This window comes from Pelophylax lessonae (genome assembly GCF_965119305.1).
Source record: "Pelophylax lessonae genome assembly, chromosome: 11".
Taxonomy (NCBI): domain Eukaryota; kingdom Metazoa; phylum Chordata; class Amphibia; order Anura; family Ranidae; genus Pelophylax; species Pelophylax lessonae.
The window spans coordinates 151,152,657-151,164,729 of record NC_138778.1 but is presented as its reverse complement, the minus strand read 5'-3'; the positions used below and the strand labels follow the sequence as shown (position 1 = coordinate 151,164,729).

Below are 12,073 nucleotides of genomic sequence, written 5' to 3'. Positions count from 1 at the left end.
TTCACACACCTCTTTTTCACAAAAATCTATTAATATAGACATTCAGGTCTAACAATATACACAGAAAATATCCTCTCCCTTTCTTCTCAAATCAAAATTTCTTCATACATTTTGGCCAAAGTGTATTCTGCTACATCTTTGATAATAAAAATCCCAATAAGCAGATATTGATTGGTTTGCGTGAAAGTTATAGCATCTGCAAACTATGGTATACAGGTGCATCTCATAAAATTAGAACATCGTCAAAAAGTTCATTTATTTCACTAATTCAATTTAAAAAGTGAAACTTTTTATTATATATATATTATTTATGTAGATGCTTTACACACAGAGTGATATATTTTAAGCATTTCTTTCTTTTAATTTTAATGATTATGACTTATAGCTAGTGAAAACCCAAAACTCAGTATCTCAAAAAATTAGAATACAGTAAAACCTTGGTTTGAGAGTAACTTGGTTTAAGAGCGCTTTGCAAGACAAGCAAAATTTTCAAATAAATTTTGACTTGATATACAAGCGATGTCTTGATATACAAGTAGCCTCAAGTCACAGCTGAGTATAAAAGAGAAGAGAGGCGCCTCTAAGTGTAGCAATATGGTTACATTTAATGAAGGTACAACATTTAGCAACTCACATGGTTGATGATTGGAACAGGCACATCTAAGGATGCAGGCATCCAGGCTAAAGCTGTCCAAATAGACCATCCACCGCACCGCCATCTACGTCATCCCTTCCATGCTGCCCCTCGCTATCAGATCGCTTTACTCCAGGGTGGTCTTCCCGGTCAGGATTACAGACTGGCGGTGCAGAAGATGGTCTATGTGGACAGCTTTAGCCCGGATGCCTGCATACTTAGATGTGCCTGTTTTATTCATCAACCATGTGAGTTGCTAAATGTTGTACCTTCATTAAATGGAACCATATTGCTACACTTAGAGGCGCCTCTCTTCTCTTTGATACTCTGTAGCTCCTGCTGGATTTTACTCCTAATCCCCTTGTGGAAGTGGCTATTTGTGGATGGACATTTTATGGTTACACAACCTATCGCAATGCTATAATCTTTTTATATGGACTATAAATTGAAGGATTTATGAATAAATGGTTGTGGAACGAATCATCTGAGTTTCCATTATTTCTTATGGGGAAATTCGCTTTGATATAAGAGTGCTTTGGATTACAAGCATGTTTCCGGAACCAATTATGCTCGCAATCCAAGGTTTTACTGTATTACATAAGAACACTTAAAATAAAAAAGTGTTTTTAATACAGAAATGTATGAATTACTGCATCAATGCAGCGTGGCATGGAGGCGATCAGCCTGTGGCACTGCTGAGGTGTTAAGGAAGCCCAGGTTTCTGTGATAGCGGCCTTCAGCTCATCTGCATTGTTGGGTCTGGTGTCTCTTGAATATACCCCACAGATTCTCTATGGGATTTAGATCAGGAGAGTTTGCTGGCCAATCAAGCACAATGACACCATGATCATGTGACCAGGCATTGGTACTTTTGGCAGTGTGGGCGGTGCCAAATCCTGCTGGAAGATGAAATCAGCATTTCCATAAAGCTGGTCAGCAGAGGGAAGTATGAAGTGCTCTAGATATTCCTGGTAGAGGGCTGCTCTGACTTTGGACTTGATAAAACACAGTGGACCAACACCAGCAGATCACATGGCTCCCCAAATCATCACTGAATGTGGAACATTTTGCATTTTATTTGGAAATCAAGGTCCCAGAGTCTGGAGGAGGAGTGGAGAGGCACAGAATCCAAGTTGCATTAGATCCAGTGTGAAGTTTCCACAGTCAGTGATGATTTGGGGAGCCGTGTCACCTGCTGGTGTTGGTCCACTGTGTTTTATCAAATCCAAAGTCAGCACAGCCCTCTACCAAGAAATTCTAGAGCTCTTCATACTTCCCTCTGCTGACCAGCTTTATGGAGATGCTGATTTCATTTTCCAGCATACTGCCAAAACTACCAATACCTGGTTTAATGATCATGGTATCACTGTGCTTGATTGGCCAGCAAAACGTGTTACACTTGCACTGCAATTTATTGTGGTAATGGCACCACAAGCATAGCAGAAAGGACGCACTTTTGTTGAGCCAAAAAATGCACAGCTAAAAACCATGGGAAGCTCAATGCTCAGAACAGTGCAGGAACTATTTTGCCACATTTTGTTGTGTTTTGAAACTAAACTCATAGAACAGCCCACCCGCTTAAATGAAAATAAAAGACACCAGCGCCTAGGTAAACAACCATAAAAAAATAATTAAAGAGGACGTAAGGCGAGACTTTTTTTTTTTTTTATTCTGACCTGCAAAAGTAAAAGCATAATGTGCTCGCCTGCATCACATACTAGCACATTATGCAAACGAAGCCCTCGTCACCGCTGGAGGCCGCATCCATCTTCACCCGTCTTTCTTCCGGGTCCGCGGACTCGGGCTGTGTGACTGGCCGGAGCCATGTGACTGTCACTGCACAGGTAGCCATTCCTTCAGAACGCATGCGCCGATGACATCAACGGCTGCAGATGACGGCTGCATATACAGTATATTAGGGATAGACCGATAACAATATTTTAGTCACAACGTATCGGTATCGGCTGATATTTTGTACATTTACAGTTTTGAAAAATAAAGACAATTTTTGACACAAATCTGGTACTGAACATGTTAATTTTTGTTTAATGCTTAATGGCTGGCTTGCTCGCACCCTGTGGTGGGTGGATGGCTGGCTGGCACCCTGTGGTGGGTGGGTGGCTGGCTGGCAACCTGTGGTGGGTGGGTGGCTGGCACCCTGTGGTGGGTGGGTGGCTGGCACCCTGTGGTGGGTGGGTGGCTGGCACCCTGTGGTGGGTGGGTGGCTGGCTGGCACCCTGTGGTGGGTGGGTGGCTGGCACAGGGGCTGTGGATGGCTGGCTGTCTGGCACCCTGTCTGCGGGTGACTGGCTGTCTGGCACCCTGTGGTGGGTGGGTGGCTGGCACAGGGGCTGTGGGTGTATGACTGGCTGGTACAGGGCCTGTGTGGATGGCTGGCTGGTACAGTGCCCTGTGGGTGGCTGGTACAGCTCCTGTGGCTGGCTGGCACAGGGCCTGTGGGTGGCTGGCTGGCTCGCTGGTACAGTGCCTGTGGGTGGCTGGCTGGTACAGGGCCTGTGGGTGGCTGGCTGTCTGTCACCCTGTCTGCGGGTGGGTGGCTGGCTGGTACAGGGACTGTGGCTGGCTGGCTGGTACAGGGACTGTGGCTGGCTGGCACAGGGACTGTGGCTGGCTGGCTCGCTGGTACAGGGCCTGTGGCTGGCTGGCTCGCTGGTACAGGGCCTGTGGCTGGCTGGCTCGCTGGTACAGGGCCTGTGGCTGGCTGACCGGCTCGCTGGTACAGGGCCTGTGGCTGGCTGACCGGCTCGCTGGTACAGGGCCTGTGGCTGGCTGACCGGCTCGCTGGTACAGGGCCTGTGGCTGGCTGACCGGCTCGCTGGTACAGGGCCTGTGGCTGGCTGACCGGCTCGCTGGTACAGGGCCTGTGGCTGGCTGACCGGCTCGCTGGTACAGGGCCTGTGGCTGGCTGACCGGCTCGCTGGTACAGGGCCTGTGGCTGGCTCGCTGGTACAGGGCCTGTGGCTGGCTGGCACCGGGCTGTGTGGGTGGGTGTATGGCTGTGATACACTCCCGCGAGACTAGTCCCGACTCCAGACGAGGCTGTACAAGGCGAGTGAGGCGGCCTAAGAAGGCAGAATGATGTCACAAAAATATCAGTAATATCGGCCAGATCCGGGCCCGATACCGATATATCGGGGAAAGTGCATATCGGCCCTCGATATATCGGCCTTGCCCATAATCGGTCTATCCCTACAGTTTATACCTCTTAAACAGTGCACGTTTAGGAGATATTTACAGTACCTATAGGTACAAGCAATACTGTAGATGGAAGTTTAATTCCACTTTAATGGTGATGTGATCAGCCGCGTTCTATACTATCCAAACAGATTGGCAAATAGGAGTAAATTTCAATGAATAATAATAAGCTTGCAGCGCTAAGCCCCCTTATTATTATTCATTTACAGTTGGTGTTGGTATATTTACACTGTTGGCATGCTGCTGACTTTTCAAAGAGGCGCTGACATACACTTTCTTTTTATTACAGGAGTACATTTCAGGCAGTGCTTACTTAACCATAAACCTATTAGTTATACAAAAATTACTATAGTGCATACTGCAAGTGCCACTATAATGGTGATGACAAACAATAATTCAATAATGTTCTTCGTAAGTGACATAGTGCAAACAAAAGGTCTCTTTGTGCAATATTGGGTGCCTTGTTCTCGGGGTGTCCGCTGTGTATCCACTATGTGCAGTGATGTGTTCACTCCGCACTCACCAGATGTTGGGGACTCCCTTACTGTATAGCAAGGGCTTGTAGGTCTTTTTTGGGGGACCTATCCCACTTTCCCTGAAGTCTGAAGTCCTCTGGGGACTCCTGCAGTCCTATGCAGACAGGCTCTCATAGTATAAAATCCTTTTGGGTTTATTTGTATAAACAGCAACTGCTGTAAGTTTTATACGAATAAACCCAAACGGATTTTATACTTAGGGCTCTTTCACACGGTCCGCCTCCGTAGGTGGATCCGTGCTGATTAGCAGGGGATCGTAAACACTGATCCCCGCTGAGCAGGAAGGTGACAGCTCCCTCTCCACTCTGTGTGTGGAGACGGAGTTGTCAGAGCCCCATGCATCTCCATGGGGGGAATCAGATGAGAACGGACCGCCTGTGCGCTCTCATCCGATCCGATCCCCTGGACGGATGGAAAATAGGGTTTCCATCCGTCCGGATTTCACGGACAGGATCGGATGCAGATGGCAGCGGGTGTCAGCAGACATGTCTCCGCTGACATCCGCTGCCCCATAGGGATGCATGGAGCATCCGATCAGATCCGCCTGAAAACTGACAGGCGGATCTGATCGGATTGCTCGTGTGAAAGGGGCCTAAGAGAGACTGTTTCTCCATTTATTTTTTTACCAGCAGAATAATGTTTTGGAAGAACCTTTGGGATCGTAACAGAAAGGAGCCTGAACCTGTGGGAGTCCCCGGAGGATATAAAGGAAAGTGGGATAGGTCCCCCAAAAAAGACCTACAACTCCAGTGGACTTTCCTTGCTATACAGTATGGGAGTCACCAACATCTGGTGAGTGCGGAGTGAACACATCACTGCATGTGGCGCATACACAGGGGACACCCCGAGAACAAGGCACCCAATATTGCACAAAGAGACTTTTTGTTTGCACTATGTCACTTATGAAGAAGAGTATTAAAATATTGTTTGTTATCACCATTATAGTGGCATCCGTTTGAATGATCTGTCCTATGCATCTTATGCAAAAAGTTACATGAGAATGTAGGCTTAGCGTGCGGTTATTGTTTTACGACATGTGCAGAAAACAAGCTATGCACTTCTGTTGCCTTTTATTGCTAATAGAACCGAAATGCAGCTTTATGAAGTGTTTTTGCGCCAGGCGCATAGGACTGCCCTTTCATTTGAATAGGCTGCCATATGCGTCCTGCACAAAAGCGCGCATTGTGGTTTTGCACGCATCCATGTGAATTCAGGCTTAGTGTATTGTTAGCATTTAGGAAATGCTCGAAAAATGCGTCACATGTCTGTTCCTAATGACACCCCAAATGCAGCAGAAAAAGAAGTGCAAATATAAAACACGGGTGCAACAGATTACGTTTAAACAAAACTAATCAGTGACACTAGTAGCACTAAAAGATCCAAATTGCACATTAAATCGTTAAAACATCATTGCACATAAATAGTTAAATTTTAGAACTAATGAATGTCCATCAGGAATACAAAGCATTAGCTGTAGAACAAGATTCTCAATCAGCCAAAAACAGTCCCATATACCACTGAGGGCCTCATCAAGTCTTTGATGACGAAACGCGTTAGGGCGTGAGTGCGCGGTCGCCTCGCCAAGACGCCACGCCATACTGTTCGATCTGGCCCGCTGGGCGCCAAAAGCGGTCGGGAGAGAGACAGAGGCGGATGGACGCTACATATGCATTCATTAATGCCTGTTATCATGCATTCTTTGTGAGTATTTAATTGTGGGGAACTGGTGTGGTTTTGTTTTTATAAATCATTGCGGAATTACGCTATGTGTCCCCTTGTTGTACTTACTCCTGCATGAATTGATGGGCAAGTAAGAAAAAGGATTTACTTTTGAGAGGCAAGCGGTGGGTGCTGATTGTATACAGGATGAGCCAGAGGTGACGCTTACAAGCCTACATATATTTCAGTTCTGGTGAGTCTCCATTTTGATGGGTGAGCATGGCTTGTTGGTGAAGGCACACGGATTATACAATTAATTGCACTTTCATCTCATTTATTACCTGCACTGGTATATGGGACTGTTTTTGGCTGATTGAGAATCCTGTTCTACAGCTAATGCTTTGTATTCCTGATGGACATTCATTAGTTCTAAAATTTAACTATTTATGTGCAATGATGTTTTAACGATTTAATGTGCAATTTGGATCTTTTAGCGCTACTAGTGTCCCTGATTAGTTTGGTTTAAACGTAATCTGTTGCACCCGTGTTTTATATTTCTATTTATTAGGGATGCACCGAATAATCGGCGGCCGAACATTATTCGGCCGAAAATAGAAAAAATAGCACTTTCGGTGTTCGGCCGAATAAGTCAAAAGGCCGAATAATTTTGTGCCGAATAATAGGGCTGAAAGATAGTCGATATGATATTGACTATCGTTCTGTGGCCGTAGGCGATATTCATATCGCCCAGGTCACGATATTTACAGGGGGAAGGGACTCGGAGGAGGACAGGAGGACTCACAGACTTCCGTGTTAGGCAGGGGAAGCCGGGACACTTCAGCGGTGAGCATACATACATTACTCACTCGTGCACTGCAGCCCGCCCCACACATTCAGTGAGTCTTACTCTCCTCCCTAGTTTTTTCAATGGCACATTCAGGAAGCCAATCACGCCGTGATTAGCTGCACAGCGAACCAATCACGCGTGCCTGCACACCTGATTGGTTCCGCTGTGCCGCTACTCACGGCGTGATTGGCTTCCTGAATGTGCCATTGAAAAAACTAGGGAGGAGAGTAAGACTCACTGAATGTGTGGGGTGGGCTGCAGTGCACGAGTGAGTAATGTATGTATGCGACTGTGCTCCTTTCCAGGCTACTACTAGTCCACCTCCAGCCTCCTACTACCACCACTATGAGAGACTGTCTGTCACTGTATAATCTGATCGAGTCCACACTGACACTGACTGACTGTCACTGAGTAATTGATGTTACCATATTAACCCTGACCTGCCCAGTGCCCTGTATCTGCAATTAAAATTTACAAGGCTGCCTGCATGCTTCCTGATTTCCATTCCCAGCATCCTTCCCAATCCCTACAATGTCACTAACATTAACCCTATGGTACAAGGCTGCAGTGTGCACTGAATCCCATTCCCTACAGTAACATTTAGGGAGAGAGACATGAGAGGACAAGAGAGAGAGAGAGAGAGAGAGAGAGGACAAGAGAGAGAGAGAGAGAGACATGAGAGGACAAGAGAGAGAGAGTGAGAGGACAAGAGAGAGAGAGAGAGAGAGAGAGAGAGAGAGAGAGAGAGAGAGACGAGAGGACAAAAAATTGGCAAAATAAATGGAAAAAATGCAAAACACCGCGTTCGGTATTCGGCCTTCGGCCAAACATTTTATTATTATTCGGCTTCGGCTTCGGCCAAGAATTTCATTTCGGTGAATCCCTACTATTTATTATAGTAGCAGCTTCAGCCTTTAGGGCTTTTCTATTTTATATTTTAACACACAGTGTTTTTTAGCGCTGGGTGAGTGAGATTGTTTCAACCATCGGTGTTTTGACCTCTTACTCCTTGTTTATTAGAAAAAGAAGTGCATTTGTCAAACCAAGAAACGCACAAAAAAGGCACGCAAAGCCTGCGATCTTCAACATGTTTACCAAACACTGTGTGAATGCAGGCTAAAGCCCCGTACACACGTACCGATCGTCGTCATACAAACGTTCGTCTTTTCTCCCCGGGATGTCGATGTCTGTTGAAAAGTGCAAAGACAGCACAAGAATTTTGTCCGCCGACTTCAGCTGACTGCAGAAGTGATGTCATGTAATGGTTAACTTTCCCTGTGTTTTTTATTTTCTGAGCATGCCCAGTCTTGCAAATCTGCGGTCTGTCGGCAGAATTATGTACTGACTGGCGAACAATCGTCCGTTCTGGTGTCGGCATACAAAAATTTTTATGTTTGCAAGAAAGACTCTTGTCCGCAGAATGTGCGCAGACAGCTGTCGGAGGCACCATACTAACAAGCGTACAATCGGCAGATCTTTCGTCCGCCGACGTTTGTATGACGACGATCGGTACGTGTGTACGGGGCTTTAGTGTTGCAGAAACGTGCTGAAAACTTGCATCACACTTTCGCTGGCATTTATTGCTAATGACACCCCAAACCTGGTAGAAAAAGGTGCACGTTTGTCGATCCAAAGAAGGCACGGTTAACAACCACGCAAAGCTTGACGCTCAAAATGCTGCATGAGCTCATTTGCAGCTTTATGAAGTGTTTTTGCGCCAGGCGCATAAGACCGCCCTTTCATTTGAATAGGCTGCCGCATGTGTCCTGCACAAAAGCGCGAATTGTGGTTTTGCGCGCATCCATGTGAATGCAGGCTTAGTGTATTGTTAGCATTTAGGAAAAGCGCAAAAAAAGCATCACGTTTGTTCCGAACACCCCAAATGCGGCAGAAAAAGATGTGCATTTGTCAAACCAAAAACTCACGCAAAGCTTGTGATTTTGCACATATTTACCAAATGCTGTGTGAATGCTGGCTTAGTGTAGGGTTTTGCAAAACGTGCGGAAACTTCATCACACGCAAAGCTCGTGATTTTGCACATATTTACCAAACACTGTGTGAATGCAGGCTTAGCGTTGCGGAAATGTGTGGAAAACTTGCGTCACACTTTAGCTGTCATTTATTGCTAATGACACCTCAAACCTGGCAGAAAAAGGCGCACGTCTGTCGAGCCAAAGCCGACCGCTCAACCCCGTGCAGGCAAAGTGACGTATGGGTACGTCACTCGCCTGCGAGCCAATAAAGGGCCGAACGCGCGCCGCCTGAGGCGTGCCCACGCCCCCGCTCGCTCACTGTGATCCCCACGCGTGTGACCGGCGGACCCGATGTCCGCCGGTCACTCGCGATCGTCCGTTAGAGAGGGAGAAAGGCAGGCAGCTAATGTAAACAAAGCCGCCTGTCATTCTCCCCTGTGTAAGTGCAGAGATCATACGGTCCTGCTATGCAGGATCATATATCTCTGTAGTTACACAAACAGCCACATCCAATCACAGTTAGAATCACGCCCCTAGGGACACACTTAACCCCTCCCTCTCCAATAAAGTTAACCCCTTCCCTCCCAGTGTCATTTTTGCAGTAACAGTGCATATATGTATAGCACTGATTACTGTAGTAATGTCACTGGTCCCCCCAAAAGTGTCAAAAATGTCAGTCAAGGGTCTGATCTGTCCGCTGCAATGTCGCAGTCCCGCAAAAAAAAAAAAAAAAAAAAAAAAAAAAAAAAAAAAAAAATCGCAGATCGCCGCCATTACTCGTTATAAAAAACAAACAAAAAAAAAACAATAAAAATGACAAAAATCTTTCCCTTAGTCCGTAAATGCGATAACTTTTGCGCAAACCAATCAAAATACGCTTTTTGCGATTTTTTTTACCAAACATATGTAGCAGAATACAAATTGGTCTAAAATGTTAAAAAAAATTTGATTTTTTACATTTTTTTGGGGGAATTCCATATAAAAAAATTTGAAAAATATTGTTATTTTTGCAAAATTGTCGCTCTTTTTTTGTTTATAGCGCATGATCAAAAAATCGCACAGGTGATCAAATACCACCAAAAGAGAGCTCTGTTTGTGGGAAAAAAAGGACGTCAATTTCATTTGGGTACAGTGTCGCACGACCGTGCAATTGTCTGTTAAAGTCATGCAGTGCCAAATCGCAAAATAGGCCCTGGTCAGGAAGGGGGTAAAATCTTCCGGGGCTTAAGTGGTTAAAAACCACACGAAGCTTGGCGCTCAAAATGGTGCATGCGCTCATTTGCAGCTTTATGAAGTGTTTTTGCGCCAGGTGCATAGGACCGCCCTTTCATTTGAATAAGCTGCCTTATGTGTCTGGCGCAAAAGTGCGCATTCTGGTTTTGCACGCATCCATGTGAATGCAGGATTAGTGTATTGTTAGCATTTAGGAAATGTGTAAAAAAGTGTCACTCGTTGCTAAAGACACCCCGAACGCAGCAGAAGATGACGTGCGTTTGTCAAAAATGCACGGGTAAAAAAAAACCTCAAAATTGCGCACAAGATATTTTGTTGCATTTCTACACAATTTATTAGAATGGGCTATCCTATGTGGCTGGTGCAAAAACGCATGTCGCAATTGCACACACATTTACCAAATGCTACAGGCTTAGCATGGGATTAGCTTCACCTTGTCCTGGTTCTTCCTGCTGACCTTCATGTCACTGAAGGACAAATAAGGGATGTGGTACTACAAGTCCCAGCATTCCCTCACTCTTACCAGCACAGGCTCTATTACTTCTACATACAGCAGCAGGTGTCTCACTACTCTATTATTAATGAGCCCCAGCTGACGTCACCAGGCCTCTCACCTCATCATCATTTCGGTAACTCTTCCGCATGTGCCCCAGGTCCATGACGTCACTTCCAGGTGTACAGCTGGCCGCTCGGACTGACAGGGATCCAGAGGACCGAACTACCTGCAGGAGCGACGTCACCAGCCCCCGCCACATGGAGAAAAAACACCTGACATGACAGCTAGGGGTGGAGCCAGCGCCCTGGAAACACGGAAGTGAGGTAACGAACCAGTCAGCTGCAGCGAAGCTGAAACCACGTGATGGCAGGCGACGTCACAAACCCCCCGCTAATAACAAGGAAGTGAAGGTACACCTGGAGGGAAATCAGCCAATCAGCGTACGCGGCACTGACAGGGGCAGCGAATCACAGACAACCTGTCAGAGGGAGGGGGCGGGGCTGAACATCCGGAAATTGCGGAATGTAAACAGACACATGGAGGTGAGAGAAGGCAGTGAATGAGAGAATGGGGATCGTGTGATTTGGGGGGGGGGTCTGGACTGGGTGTGCACTGGGAGTGCTGGTTCGGGTGGGAGTCTCTCCTTATCAGCAGTGTCCTATCATATGGGAAAGGGCATTCCTGATGGGTCATGTATGTCTAGGGTTGCCACCTCATCCCTTTAATCCAGGACACATTAATTACACAGGTTCTGAGGCTGATATAATTGCACCAAATGAGTTTAATTACCACCTGAATCAGCCACAGAACCTGTGTAATTAATGTGTGTCCTGGATTAGATTAAAGGGAAGGTGGCATGCCTACTGGGGGTCATATATGTCTATGGTTGCCACCTCATCCCTTTAAACCCAAACTCATAATAATTACACAGGTTCTGTGGCTGATTAAGATGGTAATTAAACTGACTTAGTGCCTTATGTGCATTATATCAGCCTCAGAACCTGTGTAATTATTATGAGTTTGGGTTTAAAGGGATGAGGTGGTAATATGTGTGTCTGATAATATTATTATTATATAGAGGCAAAGGTTTGCCCAGCCCTACACAAAATAATCATCTCTGGTCAGATGGATGCACCGGTTACAGATTCATGCTGGAAAAATCAATCATTGAGGTCTTCTTTCCGGTTGGGGAAGGGGTGGTACTACAAAGTATTCAGTCTAGCAGATGGGGGTCTACACACGCTGCAGCCACGATGCTTCACATATAGTTGCAGCAAAAATGATCCTGGTTGTAGCAGTAACGTCCCCCGAATGGGGCCACATCATACCTGGCCTGTAACTGCATGAAATGCATGTAGTGGTGAAGCGGGTTTAGGGGTAAAAAGAGACGGTGAGGAGATGACATTCCACCCTCTGATGGGCGATTCACCACAGATCGCTATTCAGGGGGTAGGACAAATGTAAACCAGCCCTTACTTT

The 12,073-nt window shown here is 46.1% G+C and overlaps 2 protein-coding genes across 2 annotated transcripts in view; one reads left to right on the top strand and one right to left on the bottom strand.

Annotated features, from left to right (window-relative positions):
- Positions 1–10,901, bottom strand: part of PNPO (pyridoxamine 5'-phosphate oxidase) — a 77,927-nt gene extending 67,026 nt beyond the window's left edge. The window contains exon 1 of the mRNA XM_082271875.1: positions 10,713–10,901. Coding sequence (XP_082128001.1) covers positions 10,713–10,853 — 141 coding nt within the window. The 5' untranslated portion in view covers positions 10,854–10,901. The remainder of the gene's footprint in view (positions 1–10,712) is intronic.
- LOC309566640 (uncharacterized protein) overlaps positions 1–12,073 on the top strand; it is a 286,877-nt gene that overhangs the window by 227,053 nt on the left and 47,751 nt on the right. The gene's annotated exons all lie outside the window — the stretch shown is intronic.